The 17270-nt window shown below is 39.1% G+C and overlaps 1 protein-coding gene across 3 annotated transcripts in view; it reads left to right on the top strand.

Moving 5' to 3' along the window:
* Positions 1–17270, top strand: part of ITGB8 (integrin subunit beta 8) — a 116258-nt gene that overhangs the window by 71165 nt on the left and 27823 nt on the right. For 2 of the 3 annotated variants that reach the window (XM_043966422.1, XM_043966424.1), the window contains 3 exons: positions 6776–6871; positions 9424–9513; positions 14109–14243. In XM_043966422.1, the coding sequence (XP_043822357.1) occupies positions 6776–6871; positions 9424–9513; positions 14109–14243 (321 nt within the window). The remainder of the gene's footprint in view (positions 1–6775; positions 6872–9423; positions 9514–14108; positions 14244–17270) is intronic. The other variant, XM_043966423.1, reaches the window with a different exon arrangement.

Below are 17270 nucleotides of genomic sequence, written 5' to 3' on the forward strand. Positions count from 1 at the left end.
CCATGTGCAAGACACTGACAATACAGACAAAAACTTTCTCTGCCTTCAGAGAGTTCACATTCTATGGAAGCAGTAGCATAATATAACAAATACACAGATCAGTATAATACAAGAAATAGGCAGTGATTGGGGCAAAGGAGAAAACCAGACAAAGTTCTGTAGGAAAATGAAAGAAAGCAAAGAATTCATCCATCCTGGGGCAGGGGGACAAGAAATACTTCATAAATATAAATAAATTTCATCAGAGCTGAGAGTTCAATAGAAGACTTTAACATATTCTGGTATTTAGCATCCTTGTTATCATCCATGTGCCTTGGTGGTGTTCGGGTCCATATCAATAAGATGAAGGAACTATCACTATGTCCAAGTCAGAGGCAGACTCACAGAACACCCCGCTTTAAGGCAATTATATAGATATACTCTGCCTTTAGCCTGACTGAGTTGAGGGAAAATACCCAGATTGAAATTGGGAAGCCAAGTGCTGTGACAAGAACACTGGGCTGGGAGTCAAGTGACTATGTTCAAGTCCAAAATCTGCCACCAGCTAGAAGACCTTGGGAAAGTTATTTAAACTCTAGGTCTCAGTTTCTTCACTTGTAAAACACAGAGGATGAACTTGATCATTCCTTCCAGCTCGAAAATTCTCTTTTTACATAGCTGCATTATTTTCTTACTAATCATCTATAGACACACAGAGTATAGTCTGTCGAAGTTGGTGAGCTGTGAAATTGACTTGGATGCCTGCCAGGTTACTTGTCATTGAATTGGCTCCTTTTCACTATCCTTTGTCCTTTTGGAATTCAAACAAAAAGAAAATCATTGCAAATATGCAAAAATATCTAATGATTGCTGAATTCTGCAAGCAGCTGCTTCTTCCTGCATCTCCACTAATGATCATTTCCACTGTCCTGTCTTAGTACCTCAGCCCATGTTCTCCTGGACTATTGCAAAACCATCCCTACTGGTCTCCCTGAAACTATTCTGTGATTTCCACAATCCATCCATCATGAGGCTGCCGAATTAAAATCTTCTTAATGCAAATATCTGTAGTGCTCACCTGCTGAGAAATTTCCAGTGGCTCCCTATTGCCTCTGTGATAAAATTTAATCTCCTTATCCTCAGAGTAATCCTAATCCATTTCCAATCTACCTTTCCAGAATTAATTCATGCAAATTACTCCTCTTCAAACAGTCATCAGGTTTCCGCTGAAGAGAGCCAATCTGGTCCAGTCTTGTCTTGTTTTCTCCAGTCTCCATGAATTTATTCAGTTGTGGAATACACTATTACCACATGTCTACCTGTTAAAATCATTTTACTTTTTCCTCAAAACCTTCCCTAGTTCCCTAGTGGAGAGTGATATTTCCTATCTCCATTGCCTTGGATTATTTTGCCCATGTCCTAATCTTCCTTGTGTTTTGCTATTTGTGTATACATCTTATCTCACCACTCCTATGGGATGGTAAACTCCTCAAGATCCTGGACCATTTTTATCCCATCATCACTAATTCCTACCTACTGCACACAATTGACACAGATCAAGGGCTACCTCCCATTCAAGGTGTTTCTTGATGCCTCTTGTTGTCCTGGTTCTCTCCTTCTTGAGGTCTCTTTGTTCCCCACTCCCAGCACATGAAAGGCACTGAGTAAATGTCTGATGAATTGTATTGATTGTATATAAACCATATGATCTCCCTTAAATCAATCATTCAACCAAATTTATTACTTTAGTCAATAATAACTTGATAAACTATGACAAAAAGTAAATTTCTACTTCAGATGAAAACCTAAAATGATGTTGTTTTATTATACAATATAGAATAATTTACACGAGCTAGGGAATTTTGTTGGTTATGGTTTACTTTCTAATCTTACAATGACAGTTGCCCTTTTCATACTTTTTAAACATGTTTTTTGTTACTACCTATTACAAATTTAGGTTCTGAATCTCCCTTTATCAAAATAAATGCTGATTTGCCCCATTTCTCCCATATACCATGGTGTGCCAGGTATGAAAACCCTGTCTTCCCTCCCTCCTCTCAGCTATCTCTGTGTCCGACATTGCTCCCTATGAATCATGCTTCCCTCCCCTTCTTCTCAGACTTTTATGAGTTACTTCCCACAGGTCTCTGAGAAAGTGTGAGTGAAGAAGAGAAATAGCAGAGAAGTCAGTCTCTTTACCCCTAAGTAATTAGCAACTGTCTTAGCCCATCTCTTTCACTCCCCCTGCTGCCCCTGAAATACCTATTATCATTTTTAATTATTTTCCAAGTTTAGAAAAACAGTCTGTAGTAGGTTAGCTTGAGGGGGAGTCTGCATTCGGAGAGTAGTGATGTCACTTGACCTGGACAGCTAGTCAAGAGGGAGGATTTTTCTCTTGGCTAGTGAAAAGGGAGACAGAAAAGATAAAAGGTGATAATGATAGTAGGCTGCTTGAAGAAGAAGGGGGTTTCTGTCATGGCAATTCATTTACAATTTGGTTGTCAACAGTGGCTTATTGAAACATCTGTTCTAAGTTTGTAATGAAAGAGAAAATATCTCACAATATACTTGGAATTTTCTATTAAAACATTGCATCCACTCCCACCCTCCCTACAGAGGTTCAGGGAATCTGTCTAGCCAAGTTTGGAAACTCAACTGACCCTCTCTTCCTGATCTGCTGACCAGACAAGTGCTTTTCAAGATGGAGTTTACGCATCCTTGGTCAATGTGATTTCCTGTTTGTAGGGGCAGTGGAGGAGGGAGCATTAATAAGCACCAGAAGGCTTCTGAAATTGTGCATACCTCTTTCAAAACCAATGTTATGATGAGTTAAGTGTAAACAAGTTAGAAACATATGGATTAAATTTCCCTTAAAATTCACATGAGTTTAAAAATTAAGAATTAGGGTGGGGGACAATGCTTGGAAAAATGTGTCCAATTTTGCAAACCAAACATTCAATAAATAATTGTAAGCTTAAAAAAATTCAGAATGAAACCAGATTTATCCAACCTTATGCATATTGCTTGTTAAGCACTTTGATGTATTCATTTGGCATCCATTCCACTGGGTACAAGGTTTAAAGATGTGTCTAATCAGCTACTTAATTGGCATGAAACAGCTATTTATATTTGCAGTTTCCAAGTCTATTTCTAGACGAGCTAACTTCACCATTAAAATTGGCTCTGTGGTCAATTTTCAGTAGGCAATAGCTAGACCAGGTGATGTCCCTTAAACCTCTTTTTATGAAAGTTTATTTTCTGCCATTTTAAATTGGTCCCCTTGCCCAGAACAAATAAATTACAATTATTTGTTTCTTTAACTGAAATAAAAAGTGTTTGTTGGGTGGAAGTCCTGTAGCTAACACAGTTGTGTTTGTTCCTTTTTAATGTGTGTCTATGGAGAAGCAGGATAGGGTAATGGATAGAGAACTAACCTTGCTTTTAAGAAGATTGGAATTCAAGTCTCACTTATAACATACTAGCTGTATGAGCGTGATCAAGTCTTATGATCTTTCAGCATTTCAGGCAACTCTTTAAGACTAAGTTGCAAATAAGGTACCGACCTGCATTGGCAGAAAGGTATCCCTCACTATATATGTTCCCTATCTATCACAGGATAGACAGCTATCTAGATACATGGGACTTTCTTTATGAGCCACAGATATTAGCTATGAGTGAAATTTTTCAGTTTAACATTTTCAATACTCATATTTATCTTGGAAGTACAAATGACTGAAATTTGATTTGAATTTGAATCATAATAGTAACAGATATTTCACTCATAAGATTAGCTGGGATGAGAACTCTATAAAAAGGGCAAAAGAAACATTCCACTTGTGCTTAAGCTTCTGCATGAGAGATATCTGCTTCACTATTGCATGTGTGTAAAGGTGGCCAGGACCATGTGATCTGAGTTCCAGCCAATGGACAGCAAGAGGATGGGGAAATTCAATTCAATTCAACATACTTACATATTTAAAGAATTAGGGAGTTGGTGGCAGAAAACATAGGTGTATGTGCCTCAGCTCCATTGCTTTAGTTAGGTAACCTTTGGGAAATTGCATCACTTCCCTCTCTCACAGTTTCCCAAATTAGAGAAAAAAAATGGATTGTGAGAAAAATGATGTGTAAATCAAAATGTTCTCAGTAGGTGGATTCCATGTTGATGTGTATTGTCAGTTCCACATTCCTGGGAATATATAATCTTATTGGTGTGGTTGTCCCTCTAATGTTAATGGTCAAAATCGTTCATCCCTTTAACTGTGTGAGTTCTATCTATGTCTTTCTGTAAATGTTTATTGGACTGTTGCATACTTCAGGATATTCTCTATATTTTTGATCTTTGAGTGACTGAAATTTTGATTCTTCACAATTAATAACAGTATTCTGTTATGCATAAACCCAAATAGCAGCAGTTGGGGCATATCAATGCCAAAAAGCAGGGATTTTGTGGTAGAGAGCAGATTGGAATCATTGAAACTACCGCACAGTTCCCAAATGCAATCCATTCTTATCTTCTGTTCTTATTAATTCCTGGTATCATTCATACAAGATATAGACACTGATAGAATAATTTAGTGAATCAATAACAAGCCAACTGAAGGCTAAAGTCTAAACAATAGTAATTTTCATCCATGTTGTTTTTCCATTTGGATGGCTATTCTTCATCTCTTTTCAATGACCATTAATTTCATTAGAGTCCCTGGGACATTCTAAAGATTGAGCAAGCCAGTATTATATTAGGCACTAATATGAATGTCTAGAATATTCCATTATTAATTCAGAGGCAGCCTTCTCTTTGTATGCTGTGCAGGATATTCTCTACAACAATGACAAACACCCAAAGTTAACAGTCTTCATGTTTGATACCTCACTTGATGTTGGTATTTAGTGGCTTGTTGTTGGACCAAGTTATCTCTATGATCACATCTGTCATAGAATATTGCATAATTTTAATATACACATGAGACACTGTAGCTTCATTTTGTTCTTCCCAGTCAAAATTACTTTTAAATCAACAGTAAGTAGCATATATTATATTTGCATTATACATAGCATTATATTATATTTGCTATACCTTTCAGCCAGTTGTGTAACTTTAAACTTCTGGTCTGCTATAGAAAATCTTCTCTTAATGTCAGCTAATTCCTATCACATATTTCCATTGAGGATATCATCAGTGTGTGCCTGGACCATGTTCACAAAGATTCGTAGAATCACAAGGATTCAATGAGCAGAGACAGTAGCAGAAAGTCTATAGAAACTTAGTTATTCTCTTGGTGCCTTTCTTCTTTGAGTTATCTTGATAATTGATCCCTGAATTCCTTTAAAACAGGATTATCCTTAAAATAGGTTGCTTTTACATGTACATGAGCTAATCTACTTGCTCTCGCCCCTTTGTCTTCTTACATTTGAGTTCTACTTTATATAGTGCCTCCTTTCAGAACTGAGATGATAATAGTTTATTACAGAACCACCCACATGTGGCTTCCTTTTAATATCTATATCTTGATGTTCTCCCAGGTGGATTTACTCATATTTTCCATATCTGTATGTTGGGGAAAGCAATATCTTGGTTAAACTGGTCAAGAAGCTAGCTGAGTTTTCACTTTCACTGTCTTCAGTAGAAATATACCCTCCCCCCACACCTTATACCTTGCTTCTCTTTATCGATTTCCATTTATAGTTGGTACGGCCTACTTTGGAGAATGAGATCAGGGAAGCCATGCTCACAGTTTCTCATTTTTGTGCTTAATAACTTTATTTTAAACCAAAAACACAAGTATGTTCTAGTTCTCACTTTGAAAAACTCAACTTTTCTTCGTCCTCCCTTCTGCTAAGCCTCAGCCAGGGATTGTACATGGATTTGATTTGTCAAAGAAAACCAATGGAGAAGTTGGTACTGTAACAACAGGACAGCTCACAGTAAAGGTTCTGTTTGACCACACAGAATGGTTTTGGTCTAATGACCAAGGTGCTGATGAAGGCATTGATAGATACACGCCTTGTTTCTGGTTTGCATGATACAACCGAGAGGCAGCTTGTTATTCAATGAATTCCATCACCCAAAATAGTATTCTTGGGAATTTCACATTATTCCATCCCATCTCAGATACCTCAAAGAAAATTAGTATTCCTACTAATGATTTTGAGCTTCTAAGTAAGACCCACTTCTAAAATGCAAATACTTTAATTCTGCCCTTTAGATAAGTGGTATTTATTTAAACGTTATTTGTGACTTTTTGTTTGATGGAATGTCTTCCCTTTATTGCCTGGATGATGGCTTTCCCTGCACCTAATTGCAGTGCTATTTGTTGCCAGTGACCTCCATGATCCATAGCTGATCATGTTGGTTTTCTTTTGACGAACTCTGATGCTACTATTTCTCTGTCTGGTTAATTCAATTAGCTTTCATTAAGTACATGCAATGTACCAAGCACTTTGCTAGCTGCTAATGATTCAAAACATGAACAATGTTCCTACCCTCAAAGAGCTCATCTTCAAAGTCAGTTTTAGGGAAGATCAATGTAGTGAAAAACATACTGGCTTTGTAATTAGATGAACTGGGCTCTGGCATTATCACCTCTGACACTTCGGTAAGTATCTCTGTCACCATAGGCAAGTACCTTAACTGGCCATAGTTTCTTCAACTGTAAAATAATGAGATTAGATTAGATAGATAGCCTCTGAGGTTCTTTGTAGCATCAAATCTAGCATCCTACTTTTTTAATGGGAAACTAGGGGTCTGGGGCCTGTCCACGAAATATGACTTCTTCTATTCCCCTCTGTCTTATAGGAGCATCCCTCGTTGGGACAACTTGCAGAAAAATTAATAGACAACAATATTAATGTTATTTTTGCAGTCCAAGGAAAACAGTTTCATTGGTACCAGGTAGGCTGATTTCAAAATATTTTTGCACTAAAATATTATTCATGTGCCAAGATGACTGATTGGATTTAGAACCAAAAGTGAGAATTTGTGTATAGTAGGTTCCAATTTTGACCCTTCTCAAGTCCTTCACCATATTCCTAGTGTATACTAAAAATGGCATACTGAGACATATTGAAGTTGGATAATTCATCCACATCATCCTCGTTCTCTCCATCATCATTCATGAATTCAACATTCCCGCCATGGCGTCGCAGATTTAAAGCTGGAAGTCGAGCCAGAGGTCATCTCTCCCGACACCCTCCTGTTACAGATGATAAACCAGAGACCAGAGAAGGTGCATGAGTTGTCCAAGGTCCCAGAAGTATTCATTTGCAGACCTAAGATTTGGGCCCAATTCTTCAGATTCTAGATCCCGCACTCCTGATACTGGGCTTACTCTGCCTTTCGAGTCAATGAGGAACTGATACAAAAGGGAATCCTTTACTGAATAGAATTTTGTGAGTAGCATAACCACTAGTTTTTAATTCTCACACCCAGACCTTGTCATGGTCAGACTAGACCAAGCAATCTGAGTCTACACTAGGCAGGGAGATATATGTATGTGTATATATATATGTATATATATGTGTATATATATGGTTATATATATATGGTTTTATATATATATATATATATATATATATATATATATATATATATATATATATATATATATATATATAAAACCTAGGTCATCTTTAATCTGACTAGGTCAATTATTATCTTCCTTACAAAGTAGTAGCTCATTTGCAAGAACACAGGAGAGTCTTGAACCAAACCAAGATCCACCAGGATCATGCCCCAAAGTAATTCTCCGTCCCCAAAATTATTTGCCCAAGGATGGCTTAAGATGAGCTAGGAAGCCATGAGAAAATAATGTGGGTATTCCAGAGAGAACTCAGACTGAAGTGTGCTTCAGAGGTTTAAATGAGAGTGGTATAGTGAAAACAGCCTTAGATTTGAAGTCAGAAAACCTGAGTCTCTTTTATTGCTGCAACTGAGACCTTGGGCTAACTCACACACTCTTTCCACACCACTAATGTTCATTTCTAAAATGAAGAAGTTGGCTTACAGGCTCTTCAAGGTCCTTCCCTCCCCCAACCTTTTCAATGTCCTCTTTCATCTTTTTTTTTTCCCCTCATACTCCCTTGAGGACAAAGTACCTGTCTTTATTGGAACAATACAAATAGTGAAAATCCAAAAGATGCAGAGTGAGTTATCCAATGTGTCTTTCGGAAGAAGGCCAGAGGGTGCAAAGTATGATCCAGAAACACCCTAACTTCTGCCTTCTTCCCTCAGCACCTTGCTTAAACATACTCCAGCTCCAGGTAAACAATGTTTATCCTCCATGACCTCAGCAGCTTCTGATGCCATTTCTCATCACACACTCCTAAAAATTCCCACCTTCCATGATATCTTATTTCTTGTATCCTAGGGCTAGGAAGAAATTACTGGAACAGTCACTGGGTCAGGTGATCAAAAAGTACTCCTTTCCTCACTGACCATTGCACTCACTACATGTATAAAATTGACTTTCACTTTACCTCTCTGCAGATCTAGAAGCCGTCTATTCCAAACCCTTCATTTTACACTTGGGGAAACTGAGGTCTAGAGCAAGTCAAGACTGTAAATAGGCAGATCTCAAAGGTGTGGCAAGAACAGGGTCTTGTTTTGGAATATGGTACCATTTCCTGGTACCATAATCTGGGACTAGATAAGTTGACATGAGAAAAGATGGCCAAGTCTCTGCAGATCTGATGGCTTCATCTCTCTGCAAAGAAGTGAAATTAATTCAACCAGGGTTTCCCCAATAGGTATTGTTGCCTTTCCTACCCTGACTTCCTTCTTCCTGATGGGAGAAAAATCCATTATAGAATCAGATCACACTAGAAAGTGCCTTAGTTATCAAGTCTAATCACTCATTTTATAGATGAAGACACTGAGGTTCAGAGTTAAGTGACTTACTTGCCCAGGATCAGATAGCAGTGAATGAGGCAGTATTTGAATACAGGTCTTTCAATGTTCTATGCATTGCACCATCTTGCTGCTGCTAAAACTTAGGAGGCCCTTGTTTCTATTATGGTCAAGTCAGTCATTTTACTGCAGTATGTATTCTAGTCAGGACTCCTGTGTTTAGCATAGTGCTTTGTACAAATTACATACCTGGGAAATACTTTTCCATTCATTCATTCATTAAATCAATCAATCATTCATTCATTCCCTCACACACACCCCTGACAAGTAATCAGGATAGGAATATGGTATCCAATCGATAGGCACCATCAATTACTCCAACAAAATCACAAACCAGGGACAAAACAAAAAAAAAAGGTGAAATCACTAATCTAATCATGTTCATGAATTTTCCCAATTCAATTCTGAGTTCCTGGTATAACTCTGGTTTCCCCAGATCACTGTGTAGCCCAGTGCCACTCATTCAGGAAATGCCCTCAAAGTACTCAGTAATCCTTCCCAGATTACTGTCATACAGTCCTGTGCCTGTGTTGTTACAGGATCTCCTGCCCCTCTTGCCTGGCACCGTGGCTGGCCAAATTGAATCAAAAGCAGCAAATCTCAACAACTTGGTGGTGGATGCCTATCAGGTATGTTGACTAGGCACAAGTCTTTTCTGTTTATTTGTTGGTTTGGGGGTTTTCATCCCACAGCATCCTGTGGAAAAGCAAGAGCTAGAAGTCAGGATGGATGGATAACCCAGTAACAGCTGATGACTCCTTTTTGGTTAATGAGAAACTTTTCAAGCATAAAGATTAGAAAAACTCCAGGAAGGATCCCACCATCTATCTCATTGAGGGTGGCAGGAGAACAGCAAAGAAAAGGGGCATGTGCTATTTTTCTCATTGAGCTGGGTACTTCCCCAAGCCCCTGGGACAGGCAGATGAAACATTTTAAGTCAGCTAAGTTTAATAATTTGTACTTTTTTTCTTAACCTGAATTGAAAAGTTATTGGACTGAATCAATCAGCCACTCAGTCAAAATGTTGAAACTAGCGGCCTCCTAAAAGAGTAATTCAGTAATGAACAAGCATTTATTAAATACCTACTGTGTACTTGGCATTTTGCTAAGCACTGGGGGATAAAAAATAAATGAAACCATTCTTTAAATCAAGGAGATCATATCATAAAAGGAGTAAACATAGACATAGAAAAGTGACACACTCACATACATGTATGAACTAGTATATTTATAAAGAGACCGAAACACAGAGAGAACAAATACAAAGCAATATTGAGATAAACACTGAAGATAAAAGTAAAAACAATGAAACTCTTCCTACATTCAAAGCCTTGAATGGATCAAGGAGTTCTGAAAGTTGTATGTGAGGAAGGAGAAAATTCAAGACATGGGGAGTGGGTGACTTTTGAAAAGGCACCAAGGTGGGAAAGAGAAAGTAGATGCATATGGTCAAGATGTACAGAGAATAATGGGGTACAGAGGCAAAGAACATTGAGAAATAATGGCTCTCAACTTTGATAATTCTCAGTGGTCTTACCTTCATTGCACAAATTTAATAAAGTTGTATGAATGCACTCCATTGGACAATGCCTACCATGGTAACCCCTACCCATTACCAGCTGAAGCTCTCCTCTGCACAGAAACTCACAAATGCTCCTCCATTCTTTGCTTTAAGACCTCCAGGGATGGGCAGCTTCTTTTCCCCTAAAGCAGCACATTGCATTTTGAAATATCTGGAAAAGAAAGCAAAGTTGTGCCATTGAGCCCCAAATTGCCTCTTCACAACCTCTGCCCAGTGCGCCTAGTTCTAATATCTCTGGGACATCCCTAAATGTCATCTGTTTTCCTAATTAATCAATCAAGAAGAATTTATTAAATCCCCACTATGTCCCCAGCACTGGGCTAAAAATATAATTCATGAAACAGTCCCTATTTTCAAGGGACTTATATTATAGCAATGACAATGATAACCCTTGAATACTCAAAGTGAGCTTTGAGGGTACAAAGGCAACCCCACACACACACACACAATTCCTCCCTCCAAGGAGCTCATAATTTAGTGGAGGAGACTAGATGCAAATTACCCTGTACAGATAAAATACACAGGATAAATAAGAGATCATCTAAGGTGAAAAATGTTAGAATTAAGTGGAACCAGGAAAGGCTTCTTGCCGAGGCCTGAACTTTAGCTATCACTAAGAAAGAAGCCAGGGAAGCCAGGAACTGAAGATGAGGAGGAAGAGAATTCAAGGTATGGGTATCAAAATGCTCAGAGTCACACGTCACAGCCCTAGATCACTAGATCACAGAAGACAAAGGGGCAAGTAAGGGGTCAGAACACTAGAAAGGTAGGCTGTGAGAGGATTAAGAAGACAGAGGATTTTATAATTGAACCTGGATGTCATAGGGAGTCATTTTACTTTTCTTTATAAAGGCTCAACTTCTCCAGTCCTTACAATTGATTTTTTGGGGTCAATGAGGGTTAAGTGACTTGCCCAGGGCCACACAGCTAGTAAGTGTGAACTGTCTGAGGCCAGGTTTGAACTCAGGCCATCCTGAATCCAGGACCAGTGCTTTCTCCACTGTACCACCTAGCTGCCCCTGGGCATCTATTTCTTTATGTCTACATCTCTATTCTGCAAAATCTCCTAAAAATTTAATTTGCTTTATACTGTCCCAGTACATGATATAGGTTCTTTAAGCACATAGTAGGTAATTTAATAGATATTGCAGAATGGGAACCTTTTTTTAAATTAAAACATGCATGATTCATTGGCAAATCCAATTTTAGAGTATGCTTTGTCGCTGGGCTATGCTCCTGTCCTTGGAGGCAAAATGAAGAGTTTTTGAATGTTTGGGATGAGGAATGAGGCAATATTTCTGTTCTCTGCCCAGTCAGATAACATTTGGTGTATTGTACTCAGTTTGGGGCATGGGAGTGGGCAGAATTTAAGAGCATTATGGGTAAATTGTAGAGTAGCCAGAGAAGGCACAGTCAAGCTAATGAAGAACCTGGAGGTTATTTCACAGAAGAATAGGTGTAAGGTCATGGAAATATTTAGTGTGGGAGAGCTCTGATCAAGTCTGTGAAGAGCTAGCTGCCATATGGAAGAGGGATTAGTCTTGTTCTGCTCAATGCTTGAGAGCATAAGTAGAAGCAGTGGGGTTGGGGGAGGACAGTTATAAAGAGACCAATATTGTGTTAAGGAAAAGTGCAATGGACTGCCAAGGGGGAATAGAAGAGGTCTTCAGACAAAGCCTGGATGATCACTCATTGGGGATGCCATACTGTGGATTCTAGCTCAGGTATTGATTGATTTGGGAGCCTCTGATGTCCGTTCCTAATCTGAGATTCAGTGACTCTAGATTCATTTTCTGCACTCTGAATTGGGTGGCATAACACTTTTCAGAATGAAAAGGAAGTTGAATACAGTGTCAGTGTTAACTTCAATATTAAAGGACTAGGAGTGCTTCCTCTACCTCATGCTCTACAATTCTTTGGGCTCTTAAGCCCAAATTCTTCTGAGAAGCTAGTCACGAGCAAGACAGGCCAAGAAAGCTGATGGAGTTAAACATTTCCTCTCAGTGTTCCTGATCTCCCATAATTCAGCAGCCTGTTGTATATACCAGTACCCTTCATTCATTAATTTAAAGCATTGATTAAACAGGAATGAGTTCTCTATTTGAGAGACCCAAAAAGTAGCAAATGCGGGCCCCCATGCAAAGATTCTTTTCTCATGGAAATATTGGGAAGAAGAGAGGAGTTTGTTTTGCTCTTAAATTTGCTCTCAGAATCTGATGAGGATCAATAATGTTTACTGAGCAAGCTACTGCCCATGGGAACCTACTTTCAAACTCTCTTTGTAGCTGCTTTTTCACAGATGTTTCACTAGGAAACTTACCTAACATTTTGGATCTTGGTTTCCCTTTCTGGAAAATGATAAAGTCAGATGGTATATTCCCCTACTTTTCCCCTAGTTCTTACAGGCTCATAGATTAAAAGTTGGAAAGGACTTTAGAGGTTATTGAATTCAACCTCTCATTTTACAGACGAGGAAACTGAGGCAAATAGATTAAGTAACTTAAGCAGGGGCACATAGCCAGTGACTATCTGAGGTATGTTTCAAACCTGGGTCATCTTGCCTCCAAGTCATGGGATTTATTCATCACTCATGACACCCCTAGGAAAGACCAAAAGCTTTGACCTTTCTCCCTCTGGGAAATTGTTTGTGGTTTCTTACCCCTGCTTTTCCCCTTCCTGACTCTATCTACTGCATACATACACACACACACACACACACACACACACACACACACACACACACACATTCCATTTTTCTTTCTTTGGTTCCTGTGTTTAGAACTTCTGGATGAAGCTATGCCCCAGTATTACAGGCACAGAATGTTATTTACTTGTGCTCCACAATGGTCCTTAGAATTCCATTGGCACCCCTGTCTGTGGTATAAGAGAAAACACTCTTATTCTAGAAGCTTGTTTCTGACCCTGTCAGAGGGCTTGCCGTGGCAGGAACCTTAGACAAACATGGCAGTCAATGGTAGGCGCCAGAGGTTTTCCCAAATGCCTGGCAGCCTCCAGACCTTTACTTCACTTATGAAAAGAAAAAAAAAGGTGGGAACAAGCTCAGACATCTCCTTCTCGAGGCAGCAACGAGTCAGAATGGCCCCAACAAGGAAAGTTTCTTGTCAAATCTCTGTCAGTCAAGTCCATGAGCTTTTCTAAAGGCCTCAAGTCTGTGAAAGTGAAATGTTTTCTTTTGCAGCTGCGGGCTCCAGACTTCCAGCTGTCAAACCTCTCTGCCTTTGCTGATGATAGATGGGCTCCCCACTGCTTTATTGGAGCCATACTATGAAAGGAGAGCATTAACATTAAGAAACAATACCGATATGGGGAACACTCAAACTTACCAGATCATTGTAAACTATTGTGCAGTGCACATATCTGTAAAAAGTGACTGCAACCAAAATGGGGGTGTCCAAGTCCTTTTCTTTGGAGTTGCTCATTCTCCCTTATGCATCTGAGGCATAATTGGGTCTCTGTGATGAAAACAATACTTTTATTCATTCCTTTGTTGCAGACAAACAGTCTTTCTTTGATTGTGCTAGAACCATGAAGTCAAGCATGCTTTGAATATGCTCAACTCTGATTCGTCACTTCTCGTTGGGACTCTCAGTGCCCTGTAATTGAAGGTGTTGTCCTTTGCAGAAACTGATTTCCGAAGTGAGAGTTCAGGTGGAGAATCAGATACAAGGAGTCCATTTTACCATCACAGCCATCTGTCCTGATGGGAGCAGACATACAGGGATGGAAGGATGCAGAAATGTGACCAGCAGCGATGAAGTATGTAGACATTGGGACCCTCCCTTCCCAGCCCCTTCAGAGAATTCAGCTAGGGGTTGGCCAAGATAGAAGGGCCCTTGTAGGTAGATCTCTCCAAATGTTTGTCCTCTGTACCAGGGAGGAAACTGAAGCCCAGGGAAACATGTTCTCCCACTGCTTAGCATAGTTCCTGGCACATCCTAAGTGCTTGACAAATGCTGCTTGACTATTTCCTCGTGGTCTTATGGTTAGCCAGCAACACAGCTCAGACCTGAATCCAGGTCTTTTGGTGCCCGGGCAAGGGCACTTTCTACTACAGTATTGTGTCTCTTACCTAAGGTAATCTTGCTCCCCAACAACTCAGTTATTTGGCATCTTTTCTCACAAAGTAAATTAGGTGACAAACTACTGAAATTTGGAGAATTTATAAGGCACCTGTTTTCGAGGGAATTCTTATGTTTGGGTTTCATAAAATGATTTATTGGATTCCTGAAGTACTTGTATCTGGTTACTATGAAAGTCCTTTCCAATATGGTTGCCTTGTCCAAATTTTAAAATCTTGGTGCCAACCTCTTGGGACAAGAGACTCTGCAGCGTCCAGTGTTACTCAGAGATTTTTAGTGCATTAATGTCTTTTATTAGGGGGCAATGAGGTGACGCATTGGATAAAGCACCAGCCCTGTATTCAGGAGTTCCTGAGTTCAAATCCAGCCTCAGACACTTGACACTTACTAGCTGTGTGACCCTGGGCAAGTCACTTAACCCTCATTGCCCCATGCAAAATAAAGAGAGAGAGAGAGAGAGAGAGAGAGATGAATAGTTAGATAAATAAATAATTGATTGATTAAAGTCTTTTAATCAGTAGTGTATTAGGGAGAGCACTGGGCTTAGATTCAGAAGAGACCTGGGTTCAAATCTCATCTCTTTTGCTTGTGACTTGTATGACCTGGAGGGAGTCATGTTCCTTTTTTTAGACTTCAGTTTCCTCATCCATAAAATGAAAGAGTTGGCTCTGACTTACTAAGCATTTCATTAAGTGCATTAATTGAAGTCCTCAATTAGCTTATATTTTCTTGGCTTGGCCTAGGTTGTCCCCATTGTTACTTCCAGCTCCAAATTCTATGTCTGCCAGTTATCAATTTTGTTATTTTGTCATGTTGATAGTTTCTATTCCCCAAATTCTAGGAGATAAGGACAAATCTCTCGAGATACAGGTGGGAGCAAGAAGGGATAAAAAAATTAGAGGAAAATAGATTTAGGAAGACATTTGGATCCTCAAAGCCCTTTTATTTATTTGTTTGTTTGTTTGTTTATTCATTCATTCATTTATTCATTCATTCATTTATTTATTTATTGTTTTGGTTTTTTGAGGGTCAATAAGGGTTAAGTGACTTGTCCAGGGTCACACAGTTAGTGTCAAGTGTGTGAGGCCAGATTTGAACTCAGGTCCTCCTGAATCCAGGGTCGGTCTTTTTTCCACTGTGCCACCTAGATGCCCAAAGCCCTTTTATTAATAGCATTTACTCCAACCTACCTATATAGATACCTGGCACAATGAATTAGAGAAAAAGAAAGAAAGAATTAAAGTAAGATTCATAGGAAATAGCATCATATAAATAAAAGGTTTACATTGGGATAGTAGTCAAGACCTAGCTGCTGCTGCTCTCTCTGCCCCCTACATATGGGGGTGACCTTGGTTAAGTTACTGAAATTTTCTGGACCTCATTTTCCCCATCAATAGGATTAGGAGTTGCATTTGATGATTTGTAAAGTTTTTCCAGCTCTTAAAAGATTTATAATTATATTTTTTTTAAATAAAAGGTCAAAAAAGGGGCAGCTAGGTGGTGTAATGGATAGAGCACTGGCCCAGGAGTGAGGAGTACCCGACTTCAAATCCGGCCTCAGACACTTAGCACTTACTAGCTGTGTGACCCTGGGCGAGTCACTTAACCCCAATTGCCTCATTAAAAATAAAGGTCATAAAAGAAGAACAAATAAAACAAAAACAGGAGCCCTTAAAATAAATTGTTTAGAAGTCTATGTCTGGGCAGCTAGGTGGCGCAGTGGATAAAGCACTGGCCTTGGATTCAGGAGTACCTGAGTTCAAATCCAGCCTCAGACACTTGACACTAGCTGTGTGACCCTGGGCAAGTCACTTAACCCTCATTGCCCTGCAAAAAAAATAAAAAAATAAAAGAAGTCTATGTCTACCCACACACACATTGAACCTAAAATTTCAAATCTTACCACATATAGTATGTATAGAATGCAACATTGCCAAAGAAGAACTTTGGATAAGCGATACCATTCTGTGCTTTAATAATATAAGGAAAATCTAATTTGCGAAATTGCGGCCCTGATGTCTGTAAATATATTAGAGAGATACTGTAAATTTCTGTTACAGTTTTCCTCTTGTTGCCTTTCTTCCCAGAGAGTACATCTAGACTTCATTAGAAGGAAACTTGGATTTCATGTTTTTCAAACTTCCTTAAAGAATTTGGGGGTGTCAGAGACCCCTCTAAGCTGCGTCAAAATATATTTTAAAAAATAAATTATTAGTTTTATGATCCTTATTAGTTCTTCTTTGATCACCCCCTTACATTGCTGTCGTTGTTATTGTTTCAATTTTTTAACAATCCTTGAGCCTGGGAGATTCCACATCTACTCTCAGCTCCACCATCAAACTCATGTGACCCAGGCAAGTCCTTTTCTTTCCTTGGGCCTCAGCTGCGTACTTTGTAAGATAAAAAAAGAGAATGTATCATCTTCATCTCCTGGTTCCCATTCATCTGTAGCACTCCATGATTCTAGGTTTGTTAAACATAATCTTAGGTTTTTATGAAGGGAAAGGATGAAGGGAGATCTGTAGCAAGTTCTCAAAATGCCATTGCTCAGGAAGGGTTAACCTCTTAGAAGCAACCTTCCTTTCAATAGTTGGGGCTTGGCAGGCTCCTTTTCCTTAGTTCTCACATTCTTCCTCTTCTTTGTCTAATTCTTTTTCTCTTTCTCCTTCAACCAAGTAGTACAAACAGTATTACTCTCGGGAAA

Source organism: Dromiciops gliroides, chromosome 5 (assembly GCF_019393635.1).
Source record: "Dromiciops gliroides isolate mDroGli1 chromosome 5, mDroGli1.pri, whole genome shotgun sequence".
In the NCBI taxonomy this organism is placed as follows: Eukaryota; Metazoa; Chordata; class Mammalia; order Microbiotheria; family Microbiotheriidae; genus Dromiciops; species Dromiciops gliroides.